The sequence below is a fragment of the Lactuca serriola genome, chromosome 4, assembly GCF_051521515.1.
Source record: "Lactuca serriola cultivar US96UC23 chromosome 4, Lser_US96UC23_V15, whole genome shotgun sequence".
Lineage (NCBI taxonomy): Eukaryota > Viridiplantae > Streptophyta > Magnoliopsida > Asterales > Asteraceae > Lactuca > Lactuca serriola.
Window position 1 is genome coordinate 365,127,957 of NC_136411.1, and position 13,441 is coordinate 365,141,397.

General features: G+C 34.5%; 2 protein-coding genes and 1 long non-coding RNA gene across 3 annotated transcripts; 2 read left to right on the forward strand and 1 right to left on the reverse strand.

The window, feature by feature from the left end:
* Window positions 1–292: 292 nt before the first annotated feature.
* On the forward strand, window positions 293–2,007 carry LOC145097665 (PPR containing protein (DUF179)). Its single transcript, XM_079035283.1, has 2 exons — window positions 293–508; window positions 1,013–2,007. Exons 1-2 carry the CDS (start codon window positions 361–363, stop codon window positions 1,756–1,758), a joined length of 894 nt encoding a protein of 297 aa, XP_078891409.1. The 5' UTR covers window positions 293–360; the 3' UTR covers window positions 1,759–2,007.
* Window positions 2,008–4,333: 2,326 nt separating this feature from the next.
* Window positions 4,334–5,777, forward strand: LOC145097666 (uncharacterized). Its single transcript, XM_079035285.1, has 2 exons — window positions 4,334–4,990; window positions 5,074–5,777. Exons 1-2 carry the CDS (start codon window positions 4,429–4,431, stop codon window positions 5,685–5,687), a joined length of 1,176 nt encoding a protein of 391 aa, XP_078891411.1. The 5' UTR covers window positions 4,334–4,428; the 3' UTR covers window positions 5,688–5,777.
* A 5,669-nt stretch (window positions 5,778–11,446) lies between these two features.
* Window positions 11,447–12,075, reverse strand: LOC145100756 (uncharacterized). Its single transcript, XR_013705237.1, has 3 exons — window positions 12,025–12,075; window positions 11,651–11,917; window positions 11,447–11,576 (listed from the first exon to the last, which is right to left on the reverse strand). It is a non-coding gene; the product is annotated as an uncharacterized LOC145100756 (long non-coding RNA).
* Between the last annotated feature and the right edge of the window lie 1,366 nt (window positions 12,076–13,441).

The window sequence follows — 13,441 nt, forward strand, 5'->3', positions numbered from 1 at the left end:
AGTAATGTTTTTGACAGCTGCTCAACATTTGTAGAACTAAATGGCTAGGAACATTACACATCCTACATAAAGTGCAGAATTATTGCCAGTTTGCTTCAACTACAAAAAGGTCCACATGTAACCCTCCTATTTGCTACATCTTCTTACCTGTAAAGGTTTATCCACTGGCCCATACTCACAATTTAGCAAAAAAAAAAAAAAAAAAAAAAAAGTGAGTCCTACAAGTTTAGGATTGGGTTAACAACAACCTTGTGGTGTACATCCATTCTGTTTCCCATTATATAGGACTAAAAACTTGCATTTTTCATCTATCATATTCTTCTTCTTTTCCCCAGTTCAGTGAAGAAGCAATCAAGAAACATGGAAGCCTGCTTTTTCTCTTCAAATTCCTTTACAAAATCGTTGGAAGTTGTCATCCCTTCGATCAAACCCGGAATCTTTATGCAACCAAAGACACTGTCTTCTCGAATTCGGTTTAGAAAAGTTGGCACTCGTATTGCTACAACATGTAAGTTTTTAGACACTTGTTTATGTAACAAATTTATATATTTTTTAACCATTTTATACAACAAAATAAGTTTGTTAAACAACTTGTGTAACAATACTTTGCTACTAGTTTTTATCAATTTATGCATTACGAGATTGGTAAATATAAATTGGCAATAAATTAAAACAATAGATACATAAAATTGGTTTAAGTATGGGGAAATTGGTTTAAAACAATAAGTGATTAACCATTTTCATACCTCAATCAATAAGTTCATCAATGTTTTGTTTAAATTATGAGAACTGTTGAGGTGGGATTTCCTAAAGGCGAGTGGGCAATAGTTCATGGTTTATCTTTTAGTTTACAACTATATGGTCTTTTTTAATTAATTGATTTTTTGGCTACTTTAGTTTTGACTATTTTTTTTTATTTATTTAACACAATCTCATGGAGAGATAATGAATGATGATGGCTTTTTAACCGGTGTAATTTTTTATTTTTTATTTATTTATTTTTTTGCCATAGGTTGTCAATCACAATCAAATTCACCATCGCCTTCGTCCAGAGATGAGGATAATATGTTTCATGATGCCGATTGGCGATCATTCAGAGCAAGATTAGTAGCCGGAGAACAAGCATTAACCTCACAAGAATCTTCTTCCAACACCACAGTGAACCAACCACCATCTGTTCAAATAGGTGAAAAATGGGTTCATGCAATACATGAACCCGAAAAAGGTTGCTTATTGATTGCAACCGAGAAACTAAATGGGGTACACATCTTCGAAAAGACAGTGGTGCTCCTATTATCCACGGGTCCAGTCGGCCCAACTGGCATCATAATTAACCGCCCATCACTCATGTCGATAAAGGAGATGCGGTCAACGACACTAGACGTGTCAGGAACATTTTCAGACCGACCACTGTTCTTTGGTGGGCCCCTTGAAGAAGGGTTGTTCTTGGTGAGTGGGGGTGATGGGGTGAGAAATAGTGGGGTGTTTGATGAAGTAATGAAAGGGTTGTATTATGGGACCAAAGAGAGTGTAGGGTGTGCTTCTGAAATGGTTAAGCGGAACGTAGTTGGAGTGAATGAGTTTAGATTCTTTGATGGATATTGTGGTTGGGAGAAAGAACAATTGAGAGGTGAAATAAGGGCTGGGTATTGGGCTGTTGCTGCTTGTAGCCCAAATGTAGTTGGGCTGGCTAATGAGGGAAGTATTGGGCTTTGGGATGAGGTTATTGGGCTTATGGGTCAGAAGAAAGTTTGGTAATTCATAGCCCAAGTCAACTCTTTTTCTTTGAGTCAAATATGTAAATTATGATGTGGCGAATCAAACTAAGTCAAGAAGTGATATGAAGTCCGTAAAATGATATGATTAACTATAAAAGAATGTAAGAAATCTTTAACATATTATTAATTTATGTATTATGTTATTTCTTTACTATGTAATGTGAAAACTTGTAATTTGTGAATCATTTTTATGTAAAATTTAACCATGTGACATACATGACTTATCTTATGTATTATCTATCACTTACAATATATTTTACATAGATTCTTAAATTTGGTGCTATAGATGATAAACAAATTATAAAATATATTCACGATAGTTGTTAATTTTTAATGAAATGAACAAAATAAATGTATTTGTAAGTAGAACACTAAAAAGAATATTAATTATTTATTAACTCCACAGAATACAGATATTTGTCATGTCACCAAAGATCATTTGTAAACTTTTTCAAAAGTTACCTTTAAAAACCTGCTAGATGCCTCTAGGCGCGTGGGCTTGTTGCCGCATGGATAATGATCGATTTTTATAAAATAAAATAAAAATATTTCTCTTAGATGTCTGTTTATGTTTATTAAGTTAAGATTAATTTTCAGATTTGGTCCAGATATTATTTTATGAGAAAATGACAAAAATAGCCAATTACACTAATTGCATTATAAAAATAGCCAAAAAAAATCGGGATTGCATATTTAGCCACCCATTTCGCAGATGAGAAGGCCCCATCTGCGAAATGGGCATCTCATCTGCGAATGTACAAGTGCCTGAAGCACAGTTGTGCTTCAGGCACTTGTACATTCGCAGATGAGATTTTTTTTTTTTTTTTTAATATTTTTCGGTATAAATAGGGGTAATTTCGCAGATGGAATAGGTCCCATCTGCGAAATACTCTGATCCTATCTGCGAAATGATGATTTTTTTTTTTTTTTTTTTTTTTTTTTAAGGTTGACTACGAAATGAATTGGTTTGACTACGAAATGGGCTTTGCTATATAAAAATTTTTGTAGAAAAAATATCATTTTGGTTGTTATTTGGTTTGTGAAATACTCTCTATCTCTACAATTTGCTCAAAAAATGATTGAATATTTGGTTTGTCTTGTAACCGGTGGGAGATGGCAAGTTAATGGAACTAATCTGGAATACATATGTCCACAGGGAGGTATTTCTGAATTTGCTTTGATATTTTCTGAGTATATTAGTTATAGTGATTTTGTATCTATGGTAAGAAGCAAAATTGGTTTGTTAGACAAATATAGAATTAGTCTTCGTTTCCACCATCCTGAATTAAATTATTATATAGCTATAGTTGAAGACGTGGATGTTAGAATGTTGATAAACGTAATCAAATGTAGTGGAGGAAGGGCTGTGAAAGTGTTTGTGGTGGTTGATGAAGTTGAGGAGGTTAATGGGGGCGGTGAAATTGGAAACGAAGTTGTTGGTAATTTATGCAGTTTTAAAGGGAGCAACGATCCGATAGGTACTTTCAATACTCCTAGTGTACCTCAGTTTCACAGTGTTGCTGAAAATGTTAATGTTAGTTATTCACCTATTCAATATGTGGATCCCGAGAATTACAAGTATGTTGGTGATGATGATGTTGGTACATATCTTAATCATGTTGGTGGTCGTTGTGATGATGTTGCCGAACAAGAAGTTAAACTTATGAATAGGCGTGTGGTAGATAAAACTAAAAAGAAAAAAAATTCAACTCAAAAAAATGAAAAAAATCATGTTTACGGGCATTATGTTGATGTTGGTGATGTATGTTTAGATATAACCGAGCTACAAAGTAATTCCGATAGAGATGAGTTGGGTGATGAAGTTAAAGCTAAGTATCCCGATAACCTTTTCTACGGTATGTCCCCTGTACCAGCATGGCCAGTTGATAATAATGAAGATATCCCAACACAGATGGTAGACATTAATCTTCAAAAGATTCAATGTGAGAGTATATTTAAAAACAAAGAACTTTTAAAGCGGTGTATTGGTAAAAAATGTCTTCGAGAAGGTTTCCAGACGAGGACAAGTAGATCCACCAAATCAAGGTATGAAGCTGTGTGTGTTTCGAAAAATTGTTCTTGGTTACTAAGAGCAAAAGCAATTAAAAATACTGATGGACTTTTCCAAGTGAATAAATTTGTTGATGTACACACATGTTCTTCAACATTGTTGCAACCTAATCATCGACAAGCAAACAAATATGTTTTGGGTGAATATGTTGCTGATGTTTTGGCTGAAGACTATAGTAGAGTTTATCGGGGAAAAGAAATTGTTAATGATATGAATGCTCAATTGAATATCAATATCTCATACCATCAGGCATGGCGTGCGAAACAATATGCATTGTTGTCGTTAAGGGGTACGAAAGAGGATTCTTTTACCAAACTTCCGGCGTATTGTCACAACTTGGCCAAACATAATCCGGGTACTGTCACACATATTAAAACAGATGCTGATGATCGGTTTGAGTTTTTGTACGTCACACTCGGTTGCTCGGTTAGTATTATCATGTTCTAATTTTTTTTTAATATTTATTTTGGTGTATTTGAATAGATATACAATGTATTGTAGGTACGAGCTTTTGTCAATTTTTGTAAGCCGACCCTAGTAGTAGATGGAGCTCACCTAAAGGGCGAGTTCAAAGGTACCATGCTACTTGCAGTTACTAAGGACGGACAAAATCAAATATTACCGGTTGCATATGGTATATGCAAAAATGAGTGTACTGATTCTTGGACATGGTTTTTTCAAAAACTACGTGATTGCATAGGAAATATGCAGGAGCTTACAATTATATCTGATAGGTCTCCATCTATAGCAACATCCGTTGCCAACATTTTTCCTCACGCTCATCATGGAATATGTGGTGTCCATTTGTATTTCAACATAGTATCTAGATTCGGCAAGAGTAAGACGGTTAAAGGAATTTTTTGGGAGGCGTGTAGGGCGTACACAGTTGATGCTTTTGATGCTGCCATGGATGTTATGAAAAAGACAAAAGAACCAGTATGGGAGTACTTAAAAAGTATAAATCCAGAAACCTGGTCAAGGGCACATTTTAAAGGGAACCGATACAATCTTATGTCGTCCAACAGTGCGGAGTCTATAAATGCATTATCTAGACACGCACGTAAGGTGCCAATACTTATGTTGATTGATTTTTTTCGTGCTACAATGCAACAATGGTGGTTTCAAAGACGTAACTTTGCAGGTATTACGTAAATTTGTAATATTAATGTTTTATTAGTTTCGATGTTATTGATTTTAACTTCTTCATTTTGGCTGTTTTTTTAGCGGAAGCAACAACAACACTTACCCCTTGGGCGGATGAAGTTGTAAAAGAAAACAAGAAAATTTTTACCAAATGGGATGTTCGCATGATCTCAAATACGAAATGCGAGGTCAAAAAGGGGGCACAAAATGTGATTGTTGATTTTCAACATATGACATGTACATGTAGGCATTGGCAACTTGATGGGATACCTTGTGGTCATGTCATAAGATGTTTAACAGTGAACAATTACCAAGACTGCTCGAGGTTTGCATTAAATGCTTACTTTACCGAAACACTGAGGAAAACATATGAGGAATCAATAAACCCTCTGCCGAAGCCATCCGAATGGGAGATCCCCGATGATTTGATGATTGTTAAGCCACCTATAATGGATAAACGTCAGCCAGGCAGGCCAAGAAACACAGACCGCATTCCATCCCAAGGCGAGGGTCCAATTATAAAAGAGTGTTCTACATGTGGTCACCTAGGACACACGAGAAATAATTGTACTGGAAGGGCCTCTGGTAGCAGAGCAGGTCACATAATTTCTACTGCAGAAATGGCATATAATATTGGTGGTTCAGCGGGTTGCTCACAAACCCATAACGCTGATTTTGATATAAAACAACCTTGAAATTAAGAGTAATGACGAGTTGTTAGCTTATTATGTATTGTAATATTTTTATTAACTCTTACAAGACATTGCTATGCTTTCATATTTTAGTTAAGTTTGTTGATTATAACAATGAATGAAGCCTTTATATTATAAAATATAGTTTGCAGATTTATTTTAACAGTTACAACATGTTATTTAAAAAAAACAACAAACGATCATTTGGCAACCTAATCTGTTTCATGATAATATTACAACAACTTTATAACTAATTTTTAAACTCAGGGAACTGCAACGGGTACTTCTCTTTCTCCATTGTTATATAGTCATCCCTAATTCTCATTTTGTCTTCGAAACGATCCTTTTTTACCATAATGTGTATCAACTGCTCATCCTTCTCAGCAAGCCGTTTTTCAGTCGTTTTGATTGCCTTCTTACTCTTTTTTATCCAATCTTTATGCTCTTTGATTTTGTTTTTATTGAGGTCAATCCATTCTTCAGCTTGTTTGCATTCCGAACCTATATCATTAGCAAGTTGAGTGAGAAGTCGGGATGACTCTTTGTCCTCTTCTTGTTGTGCTTCAGCCTTCTTTAATTCTTCAAAATTTTCATGTGACATATATGACCCGGCTGAAGAGGGTGTAAAAAAAGGGTCTACCGAATCACAGTAGTAACAATCTACTTCGTTGCATGAGCAAATTTCGAATTTGTGTGAGGAACTCATAATAAAATCGATGTTGTATTAAACTGGAGCAATAAGTGGTATTTATACATACTAGACAGTAATGAGAAGTCCAACTTTGAAATGACTAGACAGTAATGACAAGTCACTGTAGTAACCTGCACATCCCAGTGGGTCCCTTTAGTGACAAGAGATAAATGACAGTTTGACATGACAAAACACTGCATAAAGCTGAAATTCGTAGTCCAAATATAACCATTTCGTAGTCAAAGTATTATTTCATAGTCTATTTATTTATATAAATAGATGTTTAAGATCTATAAACCAAACACCCAAATCACCTAAACGAAACGAATTCCCATTATTAGAAATGTCGTCGAATGCAGCAAGTTCTTTGAATGAAGTACCTGGTTCCAATTCTGAAAGGCCATGGACGACAAACGAGGTGTTAGTTCTAACACGGTGCTGGCTAAGTGTTAAGGATGGTGAACCGTTACTTGCTCCCCCGCATTGCCTAATTGGTGATGAATGGAGTCGCATCACATCTTTGTTTAACCATGAGATGGGAGAAGGGCAAAAAAGAGAAAAATCAGATGTTGTTACTAAGTGGACGGATGTAAAGGAGGAAGTGACATGGTTCAATCGAGCATGTAGTTATGCGAAACGTAACAATGTTCGTTGTCGTGACGAAGAAGAGTTCTTGGAAGTTGTTACAGAGTTTTACATCTTTGAGCATGAAGGCAGAGACTTCGAATATGAGGAAGTTTGGAAGGTTGTTAGAGATAAACAGTATTTCAAGTAGACCGCTCTAATTTGTGTTAAGAATAAGCCATGGACTTGTGTTTTACGTTAATGCTTTGTTCGTATTATGTTGTTTTTTTCATGTAATTGTTGTGATGTTTTAATGGTTCATGGAATCTTGTTACTAATGTATTCTAATATATTTTGATAACTAATGCAATGGCCATTTATTAACTCAAGTTAATCATACGAGTTTCTCACATAATAAACTAAAATATATATATATATATATATATATATATATATATATATTAACTCAACTTAATCATACGAGTTTCTCACATACTAAACTAAAATATATTTTAAACATATGAAACACATACGAATTACATACGAAATACATGAAAATAACCTAGTACTCACATAATAAACTAAAATAGATTTTAAACAAACGAAATACATACGAAATACATAAGAAATACATGAAAATAACCTAGTACATGAAAATAACCTAGTACTGAAATAATAAACTAAAATAGATTTTAAACAAACGGGATATATTTCAAAATATTCCAAGGGGCTTCAAACTGGAATTCCAACCCGTTACTTAATGACTTGTATTCCTCCTTAGCAGCTTCCAAGATGACATCCTCAGTAGCATTTAGACGGGCGTCGTCAATTTTGGTATAAAGATCGTTGAATAATAGAACTTCGGTTTTCATTTCATACCATCTTGCTAAGATGTCTAGTTCGTCACGATCGTTTCTTGTAGCCATTCGGTTTGCAGCATTGAAAATATTTGTTAGACGGCTCCAAAACATTGGATCATTCAACTTGCTTGTCTCGTACACATGAATATAAGCATGTGTAAGAACCAAGAACTCTTCATTGCTCCATGATATAGAAGTCATTTGGATTGAAACAAAGAGGGTAGAATCTAAAAAACAATATTTGAACAACTATATTGGTTAATTTAATAACGTTTTGCGTGTAACTTAGGGTCAATTTATAGTAGTTTCTACACAAAATCGCAGTTCAAACTTCTAATATGTCTGCAATTCATAGTCAAAATTAACTGACGAATGCAGTGTACTATACTTATAACACAACAGATCACTGTTCGAGTTGACAATTCATCCCCAGTTGAATGACAACACAATACATTGCTGTTTGAGTTGACAACTCATTGCACCAGGAAAGTAAGGAGTCTTTTTGTTGTATGTGTCTAGCCGTTACTATTTAATAAACGTCCATTTCTTTTAATGTATGTTGTTCCCTCAATAGCCAATATTTAGAAAGCAATAAAATAAAACCGGGGTACATAAATAACTAACACATAATACGACATAAAAAATAAACTGGGTACATGGATAACTAATACGTAACACAGCAGTAAAATAAAAACGGAGTACATAAAAAACTAATACATAATACTACATAAAACATAAATGTGCTACATGAATAACTACTGCATTGAGGGAGGTAACAGGACCACCGTTTCATTTGGTATTTCCCAATGCTCATATGATGGTATACCATTCACCAACTCAGATCCATATGCAACTCGATACACATAATTAGTGAACTTGTATTCAACCATTCTCTGAATGGACTCAGATGTACGGGTTCTTAGACATGCTATAGCGTGACCACATGGTATACCGCTTTTTTGCCATTTACCACAACTACATACCCTTCGTTCAAGTTGTACGTTGTTGGTGGCAAAAGTGTCATGGACTTCAAATGTATCCCCATACAAACGTTTTGCATTACAATTGTAAGACTTGCTGAGACTTTTTTGAACCTTACTCTCAACGTAAGGGGTCAACCCACCAGACAACCTCCCTGTAAAATTTGATATTTTAATAAAAATAGCAGCACAATAAAAAAAACAAAACATAACAATCTCCCTTACCAGCCAGTTCGGCCCGCTCAGCATACTTTGATTTTATCGACGTGGTGGTTAACTCAATTATCGTTGTTATAGGAAACTCACGTGAGGATATAATTTGCAAAATTTCAGGGACGTCAATCGATTTAACATTGTAACGTATTTTTGGGAAAAATGCTCTTGTCCATTTTGAAATCGGTATATCGTCAAGCCAGTAAATTGGACTCATAAGCAAGGTGCAGAAAGGTGGTTGCCTACATGTACTTTGCAACCTTTCGAAACACAAGTAAAAATCATCAACGCTATATGCATTGCATGACTTCCAAAACAACGATTCGACTTCCGTATTGTTATGTCCGATAGACTCACGTATCTTTCGAGCTATATCTTTAGGACAATATCCATGATAGGAATCCGGGTAGGCACTGTCAACACCAAAGTCTATGTTATCACACATGTTGCTTATGAAACCAACCTCTGTGTCCTCACCTAAACAATCTCTTAACCTCATCATGAACCATCTCCATGATTCTTCACACTGTAAGGTTCCCAAACCAAGTGCTAAGAGTAGTGGCTCATGATTTCCATCTAAAGCCACTGCGAAGTACATTGTTGTCAGAAAGCTCCCAAGAAGGGGTAAATAACCTACATATATCAGTGGTATCATGCACCTAAGGAAGGTACGAATCTACATAAAAACAAAGACATATTAGTGTTATGTAAGAACTAATCGACATAGATTACCATGAAATATTGTATAACTCAATAAAAGAAGTATGTTATACCACGCAACCTAAAGCCACAAAACAGAATTGAAAGCGGTTGTTATCGGTTTTCTTAATGGCTGTGAAGGTATTAGGATTTGTTCTTTGAAGGTTATGCAAGAAAATTGGTAGTTGAGAAAAGGTTCTTTGGCTGTGACTACTCATTTTCAATACCGATAATTGTGCTCTACAATGATCACACAAATGGAATTATAAATAGAAGATATTGTATCTCTACTGATCAAAATTCATAGTTTAACCCTTTAAATTCGTAGTTGAACATTTTGAATTCATAGTCAAACCAGTTCATTTCATAGTCAAATTTCACTGACCGACATGACAATACTACAGAATGTACTTGTCTGCATTTCATAGTTGAACTTTTATGAATTCATAGTCAAACCAGTTTATTTCATAGTCAAAAAGAATTGTCCGTAATATGATTTATTCTATAAATGGGTGTCACTCATTATGAAAAAAATTTAACTGAGAAAGTAACTCCGATTTAAAAGAATAAGAAGGCTAATGGCATACTGCAATTGTGGAGGAGAACGTATCGTTAGGATTTCGGGTACAGCTAAAAACCCAGGAAGATTGTTCTACGCTTGCCCGTATTTGGTATCATGTTCTTACCGTCATTCAAATTTAAACCCTCGTGTTTACATGACACAAATTAATTTTCTTACTGTGGATATTAAATTTAACAGGGACCAAAATGCGGGTTTATCAGTTGGGTTGATGAAGAGAAGGACCAATCTTCTATGGTAATAGCTAAAGTAGCTAACGCTAATAAGCTCTTTCAATCAGAAAATAAGAAGTTAAAGATAGCGTTGGTTTGTAGTTGGGTGTTGTTCTTGGCAGTTCTTGTTTACAAGTTGTAAGCTTTTCAATATTGTTTTTATGGTTTTGAAGTTGTTAGGTCAATAAATTGTTGTATTTGTAACGTTAAAACAAATGTTGTGGTCGTTCTTATGTTTTGAATTTATTGATAAGTAATTAGTAGGTCATTAAATTGTGGTAATTGTCGTAACGTTATATTTTTTGTCATCCGTTGAGTAAACTCTAAAGATAAACTAATAATGAAATCCAACATTAATTTGTATATACATTTATATAATCCAACTACAGAGGAGCAAGACTAGACCCCCAAATAATTTTTGCCATCCGGAGACGGAACTCTAAAGCTGCGTTCTTTGGGTCAATAAGAACACGTATTGGTTGACCTGAAACCAATTGCTCCATAAACATACAAAGAAAAACACCGCAATCTCCCAAATGACTACTTTGTTGGGGAACGTTTTCTTCATAAATGAATTGCATATTCAATGGAATCCTTGGGATGTTCCTCCGCGCCCAATACTTAATCTTGTCCAAATAATTTGCCACCCGACGTTCAAATTTGGAAAAGATTCCTTCGGATTGGAATTTTTCATAAGCACGTCTACCAAGACTGTCATAAATATGCACTTCCATTGACGCTAATCGTAGTTCCCCAAATAGCCAATGATTAGGGGATGAATGAATCGGCAATAAGACCTGTATAAGGATCAGAAAATAAAATTATGTTTATTTACATCACAATACAAAAACATCACAATACAAAAACATAACAAAAAAACGATATTATTTTCAATATAAACTATTAAGTTTACCGTATCAACATCCCACCAAGCAACCATGAAGTTAGGGTATGTAGCAATACCAGCCATAAACGCCCTCCTGTCCTGTCCTTCTTCCAAAGCATGAGAAACAAAAAAATTTGGAGGCATTATTGTATGTCGGTCGCTCTCAAACCGTCTCTCCATCAAAAGTCGGTACCAAATGGTTATATGCTGCACACATGATACTTTTGTTATTGACTAAAAAACAATTAACTTTTAAAAGAATTAATTAACAATTTATTTACCGCTGACTCCAACCATCCGTCGTGTGTATGCCCAAACAATGAGCTCCAAAAATCTCTATCTAACACGAAATTAAACAAACGATGCTGCACATCGTATGAATGCAATACATAATTTTGGATGACATCCTCACCGCCTGCTACGTAAGGTTGCAGGCGCAACATGGAGAAGTCATGAGCAACACCAAAAACTGGAGGAGGAACGGGGCATGTTGATTTCGTACCAACCTTCTTTTTTGTTCTTCTTTTTTGTTTCGGTGTCGTGTGCAACTAAAAACAATATTCATATGTTTAAATGTATATCTTTCAGATAATTCACATAAACATAGATAATTCACATAAACATAAAATCATCAGTTTATAAATAAAACGAATACCTCGGTGTAAGGAGTGCATAAAAATTGTGATGGTTTTCGACTCCTAGGTTTATTGGGTGTAACTTCTTTGTCATCATCATCATCATGAAAAAAATCTACATTTCCCGTTATTATTAGTTCGTCTTCATCCGGCACATCATCATCAAATTTGTTCCCTGCATTGTCATTCCTCTCCTCCCACTCCTACATTAAAGATAATACTTTATACTTAATAACGAAATACACATAATTTAATAAGCAATAATATCTAAATAAACAAAATATTAATATAATATTAATGTAACTATAATAACTTCTTTAACTTCACTATAATCGTTTACATCAAACACATCATCATCAAATTTGTTCCCCGCATACTGATTACTCTCCTCCAACACCTACATTAAAAATATAACTTTTTACTTAATAACGAAAGACACTTTATTAAAAAGTAATTATTAAAATCGTAAAGGTAACATCTATAACAACCTTGTCGTTTTGAGTATCACCAAAAACATTTTGAGTTGTATTGTTTTTATTCATCACTTCATCTTGCACAACCTATATTTTCAAATATAAAATATGAACACAGGTATTCATATATGTTAATAAAATTTAATAAATAATGTAGCGTGTAACTAACCTGTTCATCATAATTTCTTTGTGACACTGTCGGTTCCTCAAAAATAATGTCGTTCCAAAATTGTTCATTATTCACTTCTTCATAAAAAACCTCTGTAGGTTTTTGTTGATTCATAAACACATGCTGCTCCAGTGCATGTACCCGTTTCAACAACTCGTCTAGCTTGTGTTTCCCACTGCCCCGACCTCTACCATGAGAGCGACCACTGGACGACATACTAGACGAAGATTCGTCTTGTCTCCTAAAATGGTCCCGTACTGGGGATGGAACTGCTTTCCCTTCACCATATACATACTCTTGAAATGACATATAATAAAAAGATGTCATCTCACCATCACCCGGTAACATGTTTTGTCTTGGTGGTAGCCCCTCCTAAAAAATTAAACATATTAAAAATGCATATAAAACTATAATAATCAACTTTATTAATAATAAACGAATTATTTTTAAACCTGCATCTTTGACCAAATCTTGTTCACGTCAACCCATTTCAATTTTTTTGTTCCGCTCCATCTTTTCATCCGAGGCAAGTCTTTATTTTTTCTCAATGCAAATCCACATGCACGAACAGCCGGAATCATCTCATATATCCATATCTACAATTTTGTACAATAACAGTAATAAAAGTTAAAATTAAAATAAAAAATATAACAATAAAACAATTTAAATATAATAAAATTTTTATACCCTAATTGGAGCAGTAAATCCTGAGACGGAATACTTTAAAGTTTGACCACGCTCAGGAAGTGATAAATAATGATGTATCTTATTCCACGTATCCTCAAGGTCAACATA